The sequence below is a fragment of the Quercus suber genome, unplaced genomic scaffold, assembly GCF_002906115.3.
Source record: "Quercus suber isolate HL8 unplaced genomic scaffold, Cork oak 2.0 scaffold_521, whole genome shotgun sequence".
In the NCBI taxonomy this organism is placed as follows: domain Eukaryota; kingdom Viridiplantae; phylum Streptophyta; class Magnoliopsida; order Fagales; family Fagaceae; genus Quercus; species Quercus suber.
In genome coordinates this window covers 516,513-533,109 of record NW_027069970.1, presented here as the reverse complement: position 1 = coordinate 533,109, position 16,597 = coordinate 516,513, and the positions used below count along the sequence as shown (strand labels likewise).

At 32.2% G+C, this 16,597-nt stretch overlaps 2 protein-coding genes across 2 annotated transcripts; one reads left to right on the top strand and one right to left on the bottom strand.

Annotated features, from left to right (window-relative positions):
* Nucleotides 1-10,781: 10,781 nt before the first annotated feature.
* On the top strand, nt 10,782-12,190 carry LOC136063387 (UDP-N-acetylglucosamine diphosphorylase 2-like). Its single transcript, XM_065763718.1, has 3 exons — nt 10,782-10,958; nt 11,618-11,809; nt 12,170-12,190. Exons 1-3 carry the CDS (start codon nt 10,782-10,784, stop codon nt 12,188-12,190), a joined length of 390 nt encoding a protein of 129 aa, XP_065619790.1.
* Nucleotides 12,191-15,291: 3,101 nt separating this feature from the next.
* Nucleotides 15,292-16,008, bottom strand: LOC112004149 (uncharacterized). Its single transcript, XM_024036371.1, has one exon. The coding sequence runs from the start codon at nt 16,006-16,008 to the stop codon at nt 15,292-15,294; it is 717 nt and encodes a 238-aa protein (XP_023892139.1).
* Between the last annotated feature and the right edge of the window lie 589 nt (nt 16,009-16,597).

The following is a 16,597-nucleotide window of genomic DNA, read 5'->3' as shown; positions in this document are numbered from 1 at the left end:
TCATAATCCATATTACTGTTTGACCAATTATTGTCTATATCTCTCATGCTATAACCTTCATCATAATCTATATCATCATAGTCCATGTTTCAAATTAGTGTGTGCCTAACCTAAGTGTGAACAAGCAAACAGATATATGAGCTAATAAGTGTATTTATTCTCTTTCTAAGCAATTAATAATTACTGGCGGAACTTTATTACTAACCACTGATTGCCTTGTTATCGGGACCACCTTCTCGGGAAACTCCATTGCGGGACCACCCAAACAACGTCAGTTCGTCGGCTTAACAAAAAACGGGTTGACCAACGCGAATGCTATGGTTTGCCAACGAGTGTAAGGCTGACCAACGCTATCAAGGAGCAAGTAGTGGTTGTGCAGTAATATGAGTTCCTAGTAACTTCTTAATTGCAAAGAAATAAAACTCATACACCTACCATCCATGGCTCTGATACCATTAACTACCCAGGCTACTATCATTCACCCAAGTAAGCCATCCCAAATGCAGGACCCATGCCGGGGTATGTAAAGCAACCCCAAGAACGCCCTATCCAGGGGTATGGAAGGTCGCCCCAAGAACACCCTTACAAAGGAACATGAGCGGTACCTACCAGAGCCACGTACGTAAAGCGTACGCTGTACGGCGGAGAGCCCTCATTTTCAGTTTTTAAACAATATTACACACATTTTCACACTTTTTCACCCACACGTATTTCAAAAAATTACAAATAACATTACTCAAACTCCTCTACCAAATAAGCCCCAAATCATTAAAACTCATGATGACCCAAGAATGAGCTCATCTTGTCATTTAACAATGGTTGGTTTCAAAGTGTGGGGCTAATGGTCGAAGCCCAAAACCAATAACAACTCAAAAGCCCCAATAAAAACACTTCCACAAACCAAAGTTCTCGTTCCTAAAGTATAACTTCACCGAAAACCAACCTTTCTCTGTCCAAGCATAATGAATATAGTCCAAGTGAAAATAAGAGTATAAGACACTCTAAGAAATTGCATTATTGTGAAATACAACTGTAGAGTTACAATTGGTTTGTAACTAGCTAAGGAGAGTTAAACTGAAAAAGGAAATGCATTAACAAGGGATCCTCTCTCTCTCTCTCTCTCTCTCTCTCTCTCTCTCTCTCTCTCTAAGTGAACAATGGGCTAAAAAAAAAAAAAACACAACCACCAAAACACCATGTGCATAGGGGTGAAATCAACAATATCCAAACTTCTAGATGCTATGACTTCTCTTACATGGCACGATGCTATATTTAAGGTTCAAACTTCCACATAATACATTAAGAGTGCAAATCAACTAGTTAGCACTTCTAATGTTTCTAACCAAATATTTAAGGTTCAAATTCTCTATTCATTTGTTATTGATGTAAAAAATAAAATAATGAAGACACGACACAACAGGAAGAATCTAACTTTAGGAACCCTCTTAGATTTTTCTAAACCCCAAATTCACTCCAACCCCAATTATTTATTTTCAAATTTATTCCATTTGATTAGGATTAACATGGGTTACCAAATTAAATACATTTCCACTCAACTTAACTAGTAAAGCTTTTTATCATTAAATAAGAGATATATAATTCAATCTTCATTTCCACACCAAAAACCACCTTATCATGAAATTAGACATCAAAGGTTCAAAGTCTACCACATCTGTCATTCTATCAAAATCAAATCAAATACATCTCACTATCATCTCTAATGGGAATGGACCAACATGTGGTTCATATAGTCACATCACATGAGGGCGAGAGCCTAACTAGTGACTTTCAATCTCATTTTCTACGTTGATTAATTCAATTTAGTTGACAAGTACGCTGCTTCATGTGCACGCATGGAAAAGATGCTCACGCAGTGTATAAAGTGGAGGCATATTCCTTTTCTTTGTTCCCAACGATCACAAAAATAACGAAATTAAACAATGAAATTATAGATAAAATAAAGGTTGGCATATCCCTATCTATCTATCTATATATATATATATATATATGCAAATTATGCGATAATCATAATTAATTGGTACAAACAAGAGTGCTACATATGCAGAAGGCCACAGACATATACGTGAGAACCATTTCACTAGAGAAAATCGCTTCTAGAATCAGTATAAACTAGTAAATAAGCATATTTTTCTTTTCAATAAGTAGTCAAATAACACAAAATTTTTTTTTTTTTTTAATAACCATTAAAGTGACAGGTTCTAATTGGTATAAAATAAAAGTGTTGTCAATGATAATATAACGTGAAAATAATGTTACACTAATCATATATAATCTATCACCTTAACAACTTGTGAAGAAAGATGTGAAATTTATTATGTTATCCTAGGTATTATTAATAACTTTTTCCAACTTTTTTTTTTGAGAAGATATCTTTTTCCAACTTGCTTACTTTAGAAGAGCACTTTATAATTACGTCCATTGAGATTAAATTTATGGGGTTCCATTAATACCCGCTAGGTTCCATTATTAGGGAATGAACAATGTTCTTGTAGGGTTTTGGGCATAAAGAAACGAGTTTTAATTAAAAACTCTAAACGTCTTTTTGAAAAATAAAAATTAAGTTTTTTTGAGGAATAATAAAAAACTTCACAATCTAATATTCATAATTTCATATAATATATATATATATATATCCATAACCTTAAAGCACTATTTCACTATAATTTGCTAAACACTCAGAACACAAAATAGTTTTTTAGTTAAAGTTCTATATCACAAATGATTTATTACTAAAACTTTAATGTTAAAGTTCTACTTCCTACATTTATTTGAGTCTTGAACGTATTCATAGGACTATATAAGACAAGACTTAGGTATAGTATTTATGTACTATTTCTTAAGTTTTCCTTTCAAGATACCGTCATGTTGATTTTTTCGCAGAGGATGGAAGTATATTTTTTAGTTAAATAGCCACATACATATGACATAATTTTAAGATAGAAATTTAAGAAACAACACGTAAAGTATTGTACCTAATTTTGTCTGCCTATATATATATATATATATACACACACTAGTGCATTCGAGCTGGCAATCAATACAATGAAATTGCAAAAGCTAGTAAAGTGTAAGTCATGCAATACGTACGTGGAGCCTGTTCTTGAGTTTATTGTTGCTGTGGATTATTCAAGAAGAAGAAGAAGAAGAAGATAGGATCATCATCACCTATATCTTTATGTTGGCATAAAAGAATGTGCAGGGAATGGACACTATCCACTAGCTAATAGAATAAGTCAAAGAAATGTGACATCCAAAACATGCGTAGATGTGTTTTTTCCTAGGCATTATTGCTACAAAGTTAAAAACACTTTTTTTTTTTTTTTTGACAATATTGATGATGAGTGGTGGACATAACCGATATTTACGAATTTACCGGTCACAGTTAACTACTTTAACAATTATTAAATTTGTTGTGAACAAATTTGTATTCGTTACATTATTGTTTTCCAAAATGAGATTAACCTAATATATTGGCCATAACATAAAGTAAAAAATTCTTAGTTTACATGAACAATACAATGTAAAGTCTATATTATAGGTAAAAGAATTCTTCCAATGTAGCTATTAGTTGTCATTTTGGGAGAAAGTGTATAATCTTTTTGCCTATAATGTACACTTTACATTATACTGTTTATGTAAACTAATAATTATTGTTTGTACTAATTGTTTGTTATGGTGTGAATGGTCAACTAAATAAACCGCAATTTGCTTCATTGTCATTTAATATTAGCTTTTGGGATAATTAGTCATGATAAGTTAACACAATTTCCACAGAAATTTACCATAGAAAGTTGTTGAGAGGTAGAGAAACTGATCAGAAAGTTCCACTTAAACTTTAATTAATGTCAGCAGCTGGGAAGGGTTAGTATATTTCCAATCTTTTCAAGAAAAGATTTCAAAAATAAAAATGGAAAAATTATTTCTGTAAGATTGAATTTAATCAACCATCTTATTGGCTTTATTCCGTGCCAAATTTGCTTGTATTTTAGCATTTAATAACCCTGTATTTAGGTGAAAATCTTGTAAGGGTAGTGAGTGAGAGAATGTAAAGAAATGATCATGATTATGCAAAGAAATAGGGACTCGCGATTGAATCTATCGACTGGATCTCGCGGGTGGCTCGCGGCTTGCAAGTCGCTAGAAGTTACACACGTGCTAAGCATGTCAAAAGTTGAAGAGTCGCACCAACTGTTGCACTACAAGACAAAAGTCCCAGGCTGGCCAGGCCGTTAACTCGCGGCTTGAACTCGCGACTCAACCCAGTCGCGAGGTCAAGTCACCAGAACACCCTGTTTGGGAAAAATTGACTCTTCACATTCCATTCTCACCATAATATAAATACCTCTTATTTTCACGAAATGTAGAGAGCTTCCAGAGAGAATTTTGATAGAGAAACACTAGAGAAAACAAGATTGCCTCATCCACAATTTTCACCTAAGAGACTCTTCAAATTTCTCTACTCTCTTCCTCTCCATTGATACATCATTGAGAGGTTCTTAACCAAATCCTTTTCCCACTATACCCACGTTTGTGAAAAGCTTCTTTTGGTGCTAAGAGAAGCAATTTGAAAGGGACCAATGATTATTGGTTGATTCTATGGTTTATAGCGGAATCCAGTAAGTTAGAAAAGAAAAAGTTTCGACGCAACCTTGTTAGAGTAAGAAACTTGAAGGGCTTAGGTACCTAGGTAGATTAGGCTTGGAGGATCTATTATTGTTCATGTATCCCAACTACATTTTCTAGTGGATTATTAACCGCTTGGAGGGCGGCGGAGAGGTTTTACGCCGAGGGCTTCGGTTTCCTCTTTGATAACACATCGTGTGTTGTCCTTATGTTTGCATCTCTCTTCCCTTTATCTTTACCATTTAATTACTGCTGTGATTGTGATTATTTATGATTTAGATTATTTATCAATTCTGATATAAGTTTGTTATTAATATCCGCACATACATTGTTTGAGATAAAGCTTGAATTGGTATTTTGTTGTTCAGTGGTCTAAATGTTCTTAGTGTTTTCAACGCTATTTGAACTATCAATTTCTTTTTTAATTTAAAGTATTAATCCAAATAAGTATTAAATAATTTGAAAAGATTCAAATGATGATTTTGCATCCTTCATTTCTTTGTGCATGTTAAGCTTAATAAGCATTTATCTACCTGTTAATGTTTTTGGAAAATTTGATAACCTAATTATCTACCATGTTTTTGAGTACTTCCAAGATCCAACCCCAACCATATATATATATATATATATATATATATATATTTTTTTTTTTTTTCTTAAGTTGTTGATAGATAGTTTGGTCAATTGATGAGTCAAGCTCATCTATAGTTAAAAAATAAGCTAGATATCAAAACATACCTTTTCTTTTTCCTTTTTTTTTTTAATGTGGCCACTTTCTGCTTTACCCTTTTCTTTAATGAAATTTTCTTCTTTACCTTAAAACCCTGTTCATTAAGTTATATTATGTAGCAAACAGCTGCCCAAATCTTTAGTTGACTGGTCCTCGCCAATTAGTTTCTACTGCAGCAATGATTTTACACAATTCACCTGAGGTCTTTTCCTATTGCCCTATTTTCATAGTTAGGTTTCATCTCTAAGGCCCCATTTGATGGGTGATTTTGGAGGATAGAAATGGGGAAGAGAAAATAGGGAGAATTTTAAATAGTGCCTTTGTTAGATTGAGGGGGTGATTTTGGTGGAACTGAGTGTTTTCTTTCTAGACTCACCATTTTGGGGTATGTTGTTTTCTGCCCAAGCTAGAGAGAAAATTAGAAAGAAAGAGTGGTTTAGAACTTTAGATGAGAATTTACGTATCGGCTCCTCCCTTCCCTCCCGTTAGTTTCCTTTTCTATCTCTTACTTTTCCAAGCCCTTTTGGTCAATACCCCAATTTTGTTATACGTACTACACTTGTACTATAGTATTGTTATAGGAAATATTGCACTTTGTACTCATATTTTGGACCTTTGTAGTTTGTACTTGCCCCATTTAACATACTTCTAGATTTTAACAAATGATGACTTAGATTTCTCCTCATTTTTTTTTTTTCCTTTATATCTACTTTTCAGTTTTTTTTTTTTTTTTTTTTTTTGAGAAACCACTTTTCATTTCATAAAACATGATTGAACTCTTTTTTTTTTTTTTTTTCATCTCTAGTTTGGATTTGTAATTTTAAAATTAAGAAAAATGAAATAAAGATAATCCATTTTACGGTATTCATATTTCATATTATTATTTATATTTAGCGTCATTTAAAATTATAGATCAGGCCATCATCACATACACTTTAAATTTTGCAAAATTTAATCTTATTAAAGAAAATTATAAACTTTAGTCTAGATGAAATAGTATGCAAAACTTTTATAAAAAAAAAAAAGTATTCAAGACCAAATTTGGAATGGGAAGCTTGACTTCATTAAAATATGGTTATTAATAAATATACTACAAAAAACGTATGAATGATTAAGAGAAGCCAACCCCCAAATAACTTGCCATGTTCGTTATTATTTACAAAATTCCAAACAATGTTTTTAACAACTGAAAAATCATGGGACCCTGGGAGACTTTGCTCATCATAATGAGAATATAGTAGTTATGTTTATTGCTTGCCATTTAATGCAGTTATTTACCAAAAAAAAAAAAAAGGTTAACTAAAGAGACAGCACACCCAAAAGATAAAAAAGAAAACCCAAAACAACAGCGTCATGAAATTCCTTGTAGATCCAATGCTGTTGAAGGCAAAAAATCATAATAATTAATAATGATGAAGTGACAACTGATAAGTATGATTAGGTGATGAATCTTAATCATGTACAACCTCTCTGATTAGTAGATGATGATGGTACATGTGGGCAGACCTAGTGGCCCATTCTTTGGTATATATTTTGGTCTTCATATCTTAATTCACAATTGTTTTGGTGGGAGGCACGCGTCGAAAAGCTCATCCTACTAGAAACCCTTTTTTTCTTCTATTTCTTGGTCCATATCCTACAAGGCTACAAGTCTTTTCTTTCGCACGCATTGAATACCCTACAAGTCTAATACTACACTCTTTAAGTAGTATTAAGTTTTTCTCATTAAAAAAAAAAAAGAGTAATATTAAGTTGTATTTATTCCTCAAAGAAATTCTTGAGGTTCCCAACAAAAAAAAAAAAAAAAGGGTATAAGTTGGGTCAATTTAAATTATCAAGGGCGAGTGATTTCAGTATATTATTCTAATTATAATATGTTATCAAAAGTGAATATGTGTCACCGTTGTAATAAGTTCAGTACATTGAAATATTAGACTTAAGCCAAGTCTAATTATTAATTTTTCGTTAATATGTATCCCATGTAATGAGCTCCAAACTCTATTTCCATAATGCAAGGAAGGAAAGGAGAGGAAAAGACTTGATTAAAAAAATATTAAAAAAATTAAAAAAAATCAAATAATAATAATAACAGGAGAAGTAAGCATTGGCTTTAAGCTGTTTTTCAAAAGTATTCTAATTCTAAGGAGCAGAAGCCACCATTAACTTATTGAAAAAATGTAGGTAGTACTAGTTATACATTTTATAATAGTTGAAGCTACCCACAAAATCTGTCCACCGAATGGAACCATAGTCTCCCATGAATTAAGAATTGGACAAGTAAGCCAATTTAAATACTGCATTATCGTTTCTCAAAAAATAAATAAATACTGCATTATCAAGTATCAACCATGTCAATTTTAAACTATCAGATTGACAAACAGTCAACTGAGCACATGCTTCTGACAGTGATTAATTACGAGTTTTAATTTTGATAAAATTATCAGAGTTTTTTTTCACATATATTCCTCTTTCTTTTTATACCAGGTATTCGTGATTTTTTTTTTTAACAACCAAATAATTGTTAGGATCACATCAAAAAAAATAATAATAATAAAAAATAATTGTTAGGATATGTGTAAACTCACCACCAACACAATCAATTATAACAAAAATGTCGGCGTGATCTTATTAGACCTAAACATACAATTTAACTCCTTTTATTTTTCCTCTAAAAAAAAAATTTGGTGTCACGTTAAACTAAAATTTAGATACACTTAATTGCTCATAATTCGTAATAACTCTTTCATGCATTGCCTATGAATCCCACGTTTATGTGAATAGTGGCAAGGATGAGATGTAAAAACTTACACTATCTAATAAGAGATTGTCACATCAAATTTTTACTTAAAACTCAATAGATCTTACCACCCATAATAAGATCTCAATAAACTCACAGTTAAGCTAGATTTTCAAATTGGTATTATAATTGATTGAGTATGATGATATGACATATTGGGATTTAAGAGATAAAACTTGAGTTTTATGCTACTTTCTTATAGAATTTAACCTCTTACGTGAAATCTATGATCAAATGAGACTCACAAATTATGACAGGGAATGAATATTTTTTAATAGATAAAGTCATACCCCCCACCCCCTTTCCCCCCAAAAAAAAGGAACAACTTTTGGAAATTTTAATGTGAACCTATTTATGGTAAAAGCTACAAATGTTTAAATTATAGATATGGATTTGCTTATGTGACTAGATCTAATTATAAGGACCATGAGACCCATCTTATATGACATAAGATTTTCTAAAGTTCTTTAGATAACTCCACCAAAAATTCTTAAAATCTTATCAATTCCGTTTGAAATGAGTAGAATATATTTTATTGCATCATCAACATTAAAAAAAATTTTAAAAAAAATATTGACTATCACAATTTTTGTTATTTATTTAAACTATTGATGACATGGTAAAAGATAATCTACTCAATTCAAAATGAATGATAAAATTTTAAGAATTCTATGGTGGAGTTAACCTAACAAGTCTAGATGATCATAGCTCATAATTCAAATGGTAGACTAAGAGCACATCTCCAAATTGCATGCACATTAATTTATATAATTGTTATCTAATCTTACCCATGTATCCAATTTATTTTTCTTAATTTTGGTGTCATTTATTATACTCAATACAAAATATGAGATAACAATTTAGTTATAATTATAAACATAACTTAAACACCTCATAATGTTCTATTTTCATTCCTAGAATTTAAAAAAAAAAAATTATATTTTCCCCTTCAAATTTTAAATATCCCTCATTTGCTCTAACTTAATTTTAAATATCCCTCATTTGCTCTAACTTTGGATAGAAGATGTTCCTCTCACCATCCTAATGTTATCTTCAGTTAATGATATTCTTTTGTCTTTCTTCTCCCCAAAAAAGGGGGGCTTTTTAAAAATATTAGGAAGAAAATTCAACTTCAAGCAAACTCCACCTCAAGGGTTTGAAAAAATCATTATTTATGTGGTTTTAGATCTGTTGGGACCATTGGGGCCCATCTTTATTGAACGGATCAGAATGGCCACGTGCAGATTCTTTGCATATCAAAGAAGCATAAAACATAACAACTGAAGCTGAAGCTTTTCCATACCATTGAAGGGAGAAATATAATACAAAGGTTCAAAACCAACTGGAAAACGATAGCAAGAGTGAACAAGCTGAAGCTGAACAAGCCACGGCAGTAATAATTAAAGGTTGTTTTTATTTTCATTCTATCTCCTTTATCAATCTATCCCTGAAGTGCCAAGTAAATATTAAATAAGAAAAGTTAGCTATATAAGATCAATTTCTATTAATAATAAAATGGCATAAGTTTGGTCCAAAAGTTACATTAGTTTTATAAATATTGAAACAAACTGTTTATAAACAGTTTGAATTTGGCTTAAAAAAAAAAGTGTTTATGTTCGTTTATTTAAAAAACAAGTTAAGTGCAAGCCTAAAGTTTAGTTTCGATTATTAAACGATTCAAGCTCAAACATGATTATTTGTTTGTGAACAAGCTCGTGAACATGAAAGATCGATTTAACTATATATAATATTATATTTTTATATGTATATTTGTCCAAAAATATATTTATATAAACTTTAAATTAGATTGTATAAGTTTCTCAATATATTCATATGATATTAAATTATTATTTGAAACTTATTTAAGCTATGATTTCATAATATATATATATATATATAGAAAAAAAATAAGTTAGTTAAATAACTTGTGAACAAATTCACCCTTACTACCTTACAGTCCTACCCAAAAATGTTACATACCCAAAAATGTTAAATATGTAACCTAAGAAACACAGACATGGATACAAGTACACAAAACGGCAATATAAGCAATTTTTGAAAAATTATAACATAACACGCCTGATACAATATTTTTTTTTTTGAGGGGGACGCTAATACAATATTGGTATAATACGAGTGCAAAATTAGTACGATACCCAAAATAAAATGTATATACCCTATAATTTACAATATTTTTTTAACAAATTTTAAAAAACGTGTTATTATCTATAAATTAAAAAGTATGCCGACATGAAACGTTAAAAGTAAACTTCTGGCATTTCTCTTACTATAATAAAAAACCAAAGCAATTAATAGTAGTGTGGGTGATATTCTCCATTGTCTCGTGGGAGGTGAAAATAAAAAATTTAATATAATATTTTATTTATTTTTTTAAAAATGGTATGAATGAAATACAGTAGAGTAGGCTAGGTGGTGGTTACTCCTTCATCTTGTTTATACACTGAAGAATAGATTCTTGTCTTCTTCGCCACTGTTCTTCTTCTCTCTATAAGCTTAGCTCAACCACCAACCAACAATAACAACACCTATAGCCTCTGCAAAAAAAAAAAAAAATCCCAAACAAACAAACAAACAAAATTTTCTCAGAGAATGAGAGAAACGCAGAGTGAAGGTGAGAGCAACAATAACAACAACAGCGGTTCCTGGACGCAACAGCCACCGCAAGCTTTGCTAGAGAGGCTCAAAGATTATGGCCAAGAAGACGCTTTTGCCCTCTGGGACGAACTCTCTGCCGACGAACGAAGCTTTCTCGTCAAGGACATCGAGGTCATTTCATTTCCATCTCCTCCTCCTCCTCCTCTACCATCTAGATCTCTCTATATCTCTCTCTCTGAATCCTGATTTGTCTTTTTCCAATTCACTTCGATTTGAAGGCTCGGAAGAAAACGAGTTTTTTGAAATATGAATGTTGCTTTTTTCGCTGGCGGTTTCTTTCGCTTTTTCTCTCGCGCCAGACACTGCATAAACAAAAAAAAAAAATCAAAATTTGCTGGTTTTGAAATTTCCGATTTCGTTATTTGTGATTGAGCTTTTTTTTTGGACTGAATTTCGTTGATTCTGTAATCAAATTACTGCATTTCCTGATTTCTTTCGCTTTTTTCTCTCGCGCCAAACAGAGTGCAAACCAAAAAAAAAATTTTGATTTAGAGGTTTCCGATTTTTTTTTTTTTTTCTGAATTTCATTGATCTGTGATTGAATCAGTGTTTTTCGAATTGAAACGAATTCATTCTCATTATGAAGTTACGAACTGTTTTTTTTTTTTTTTTTTAAATATATATAACATTTTTTTTTTTGTTATAATTTGATGATGATTTCTTCAGAGTTTGGATCTTCCACGGATCGATCGGATCATTCGATGTTCGCTTCAATCTCACAGTCAGAATCTCTCTGTGTGAATTTTATATTCACACTGCAATTCCAATAGTCTTTAACTGTGAATCACACGATTCGGTTTGAGATTTCAGGTTTGCCGGCGGCGGCAATTGAGCCGGTGACGGAGAGCAGTGTGTCGACGGTGGAAGAACGAACACTTGAAGAGGGAGAGCGGTGGTGGAAAATGGGTTTGAAGGGTATCTCAGATGGAAAATTGGCTGTGTTGCTTTTGTCTGGTGGCCAGGTATTGCTATTTTTCTTTGTTAATGTGTTTTTAGATTTAATAAATACTTTGATTTGCTATATTTTTTTGTGTAAATTGCTTTTACTTTATGTTCAACTTTGTACCCAAAAAATAAAAGTTGATTAATTTTATGATTATATTTGAGTGAGACGTAGTTTTGGTATAATGTAGCTTTTTGAGATTATGTTTTGCTTACTTAATCATAATGTAAAAGTGGTCACCTTTAAATGTTCTGTGTTTTTAACTTTAATACATACATAATCTGCTATGTTTTTGTGTAAATTGCTAATACTTTATGTTCAACTTTGTGCCAAAAATAATGATTATATTTAAGTGAGACATAATTTTGGTATAATGTAGCTTTTATGGGATGACAATTGATGATGGTTATGTTTAATCAATCATAGTGTATAAGTAGTCGCTTTTAAATGTTCTATGGATAGTCTCACTTTCTGGATGACCACTGATGGTGATTAAGAAGTCCACTTAATTATAGTGAAGCAATGATTTTAGCTTTTTCTGTGATAAATCATTATTTGCAGCAAAGTTGCTTTATAGGATTCCATAGCCTTCTTCTTCGGAAGCAACTATGGAAAAAGAAAAATTCTTTAGGGGTATCCTCGTGAAGATCATTAGATGTGAAACCTAGGCCCCAATCTGTTAAAAGAGAACACTTTTGGGAATATTCTAATTATATTTTTAATTTTTTATATCTTTTTGTTTAAGGACGACGCTGTAGGGAGCTTTTATGTATTTATGTTTTTTTTTTTAATCTATTTTCAATAAATAAAATTACAAGATAAGATACTTTTCAAGCTGCTCTCTGTCTCTCTCCACCCATTTTTTTGAAGGAGGAAATGCCATTTGATTTAGAGTGCATTGGCCTTTTCCAAGCTACAACTATTGAGATAAATGTAACCAAAAAGACAAGTATTTGAGTGGAATTGCATGGACCTTTAGATTCCAATGAACTCTAACTCAAATGGATAAACCTTCCATACAAGATGGTTTGTAAATATATTGCATGGATCTTGAGATCCTTTTGATAAGTAATAAATTTTATTGATGAGAAAACTTTACATCAAGGTGGCGTTTGGTACGGGGAAATCCACATTACTCTTGGCATCCAGATTCCTAGGAATGTGATTCCTAGGAATCACATTCCTAGGAATGTAGCTATTTCTATGTTTGGTTTCATTGGGAATTTCTTTAAGATTCCTAGGAATGTGAGATGATAGTGTTTGGTTTATTCCCAGGAATCTTCAATGAATTATTTATTTTTCCCATTCTATCCTTAGATTTAAATGTGAAATATCAAGTCTTTAAAAAAAATTTATTCCTCTAAATAAATAATGAAAAACAAAATATAAACTATTAATTAGCAACACATTCATTAAAACTGTAGTCTAACATTTCAACAAAAATAACTATTTAAATTCTCAAATGCTTTATTCTTAATAATAATTTTTAAAATAGCTTAATCCATAACAAAACAACTGACAATGTTTAGGTCTATAAGACCACAAAAGTAGCAATAAAAGTAAAAGTAGTTCATCAACAATGAAACAAATGTGATCAAAGTCAAGAGAAGTTTTGGCGGGAAAAGATAAAGACAAGAGAAAAGATATTTATAATAATAATTTTTAAAATAGCTTAATCCATAACAAAACAACTGACAATGTTTAGGTCTATAAGACCACAAAAGTAGCAATAAAAGTAAAAGTAGTTCATCAACAATGAAACAAATGTGATCAAAGTCAAGAGAAGTTTTGGCGGGAAAAGATAAAGACAAGAGAAAAGATATTTATGATTTGTTTTATATTTTATCTTAATTGCTTAAATGATAAGAAAAAAAAAGGTTAAAATTGTCAATTTATAAAAAATAGAATTTCCTTTAAGCTTGGGAATCTGGATTCCCACCTGTTTCAAAGGGAATCCACATTCCTACTGAGAGGGGTTTAAGGGGGGAATCCAGATTCCCCTGGCATCTGATTCCCTTACGTAATTTGCAACCAAACATGGGAATCTTTAAACATTCCCGGGAATCCTAAAACATTACCCCGTACCAAACGCCACACAAGTATACAGGAGATATTCTATATGAATAAAACATTTGGGCTCTAAGATTACAGTGATCCATAAAATCTAGTAAATTATAGCACAGATATACTCCTGCCGCCATTATCCACTCAAGCAAAGTTCAGAATCATTGCATATTCACTTCTAAGATAGACCTCTCACAATCCTAAAAAATTCTAACATTTATTTCATGCCAAATGCACCACATCAAGTAGTGAGGAATAGCCTTCCATGCATGGACCTTGAGCTAAATTTTAGTTTTGATTGATTAAAATCCTATCCATTTTAGCTGGTGAACTCCCAAAATCAAGTGCCAGCTAGAAAAAATATATATTTTGGATGAGCTACAGTGACTCTCTTGGTGTGGAGAAATTATCTTATATCTTATATGGCCTCACGGAATGCTGACTTAGCTTTTGACTTCAATTAAATCATTTTATTTTAAAACATTTGGACATGTGGCTTACAATGATTTGCACATGTGGATTAAATATTTTAGTAGTTAGACAAATTTATCCTCATTCCCACAAAACCCAATTGAAAATCCTGATACCCACCCTGAAAGGCTGAAACCCATTGAACGTGAAAACTCCAACGCTCCCATGGCCCCATCCCATCCCAGTTACACCTTAACCAGCAAGCTACATCAATGACCAGAAATTGGCAAGTGCAAAACGGTGACCCCAACCATTCCGTTCACCTGCGTTGAGGAGATGAAATATTTGTCCCGAAGATTGTTGAAGCACCAAAAAAGCATGCTCAGAATTGCAAACCAATTAAAAACCAATTAAGAGAAACAATGGAAAGGATTTTTGACAGAGAAGAGAAGAGAAGCTCATGTTCTGGAAGAAAAGAAATGATTGACAATTCCATAGCTTAGAGAGAGAACTTGTAGCTTCTTTTTAATTTTAATTCATTTCACTTTAATCTCCAGGGCTACCGCTTCAACTACAACTGTATCCTGCTTTTATTTACTCTCTCTCTTAAAGACATACATATCCAGCCCAACTCTCACTCTCAAGTATCTCTCTCCTCGTCACATCCAGCCACCGTTCGATCAAAGTAAGTCACCACCTATTGAACCAGCACCATAGAACCCACTAATTGAACCAATAAAGAATCCACCATTGATTAGTGGTGGGATGAAAGCCAGTAACAGATGACGAAGCCAGCCATTAATTGTCTAATCAAAGCCAAATGACCAACGACAAGGAGCATAACCCGTCGTTCTCTCTCTCTAGCTTAAGCTTTGGATTTGTGGTTTACGTATTAAAATGACTTGGGTGTTGTTAGTTGATAAAGCTTAGGCAAAAGATTTTTAAAAAAAAAAAAAAAAAAAAAAACTCTTTGACCTGGGATTCCGGGGTATTTATATAAACAAAACAAAGGTAAATTACAAAGAGTCACGAGTGACAAGGGGAGTAATATCCTTGGGTGGAATTATACCAAACCTGTAGCTCAGTACCAGACTTAGAACTTCTGGCTAAACAGTGGGCAACTAAATTGCCTAAACGTTTTACATGGGAAAAACAACAAGACTGAAAGTCACTAGCTAAGAACAGGACATCTTGAATCACATGGCCATACTGTGGGTGAGATGAGTCCCTCTGCCTAAGTGCTTTTATAATCACCTTAGCATCACCCTCCACAATGCACTGCACAACCCCGAGATCCTTAGCAAAAACCAAAGCCTTACGGCATGCTAGAAGTTCAACAATTGCTGCAGAGGACGGCATCATGATTCGCTGGGAAAAAGCACCGATAACAGCCCCTGTGGAGTTCCGAACAACAACACCGACACCTGCACATCCCAAATCCTTGAATGTAGCTCCGCCAAAATTAATTTTGAGGTGGGGTGAGAGTGGAGGAGTCCACCTAGCTGCTCTAGCCACAATTGTAGAGACCAAGGGCTGCGATAACTGGGCTGTACGAAAGTCATGAAGAAGAGTGGCAGCCTTGGCACGAATCCTGCCCAGAGCAACAGAGGATTCACCGAGCCTATCTGAGTTTCTCTTATTCCAAACCAGCCAGAAACAAATAGCTAGTAGATTTGGGTCAATACGTTCCTTCATCAAAAAAACCATTCCCAATAAATCAGAGTACTCGTTAAAATTGGTCATAGTTTTAGATTACAAACTCACTTAATAAAATAAATATTGCTACATATTTTGAAAATCTAACCATTAAATTGCATGTTTTTTACGCTCTTAATTCACATATCAAATTTTGTATGAATCGAATACTATTTACTATATGATCTACAAGTTTATATTTTATGTATAATTTTAAATTATAAAAACTTGCAATTTAATATTTTATTGATGACATAACTAGTGATCTTTAATCATCTTAAAATTTTGCAAGCATAAAGGATATAAGAAGAAGATGTAATCCAATAGTGAATTTGTCAAAATTTACCTCTAATAAAAAAAATATTGAGTAAGGTTGTAGTCTAAGGTTACAGCCAATTTTGTAACTAAACTTTAGCCATTTTAATAAAGAATAACTAGTTGTTATGAAAAAAGATGGTCAATTAGTGCAATTATAACAACAAGGTTACCAAAAATAATTTCTAGAAAATTAAAAATCAATAGCTATGCTATCAATAAATTATTTAAATTACAAATATTTGTAATTTAAAAATAAGTATAAAATATAAGCTTATAGATCATTTGTGTTAAAAGTGTAAAAAACATGTAATCTAACAAG

Bases quoted from the DNA above. Each gene is read 5' to 3' on its own strand.
- LOC136063387 (XM_065763718.1), top strand. From the start codon at position 10,782: ATGAGAGAAACGCAGAGTGAAGGTGAGAGCAACAATAACAACAACAGC. The intron at 10,959-11,617 runs GTCATTTCATTT...CAATTCCAATAG, and splicing joins TTCTCGTCAAGGACATCGAG to TCTTTAACTGTGAATCACAC. The intron at 11,810-12,169 runs GTATTGCTATTT...GGTATAATGTAG, and splicing joins TGCTTTTGTCTGGTGGCCAG to CTTTTATGGGATGACAATTG.
- LOC112004149 (XM_024036371.1), bottom strand. From the start codon at position 16,008: ATGACCAATTTTAACGAGTACTCTGATTTATTGGGAATGGTTTTTTTG.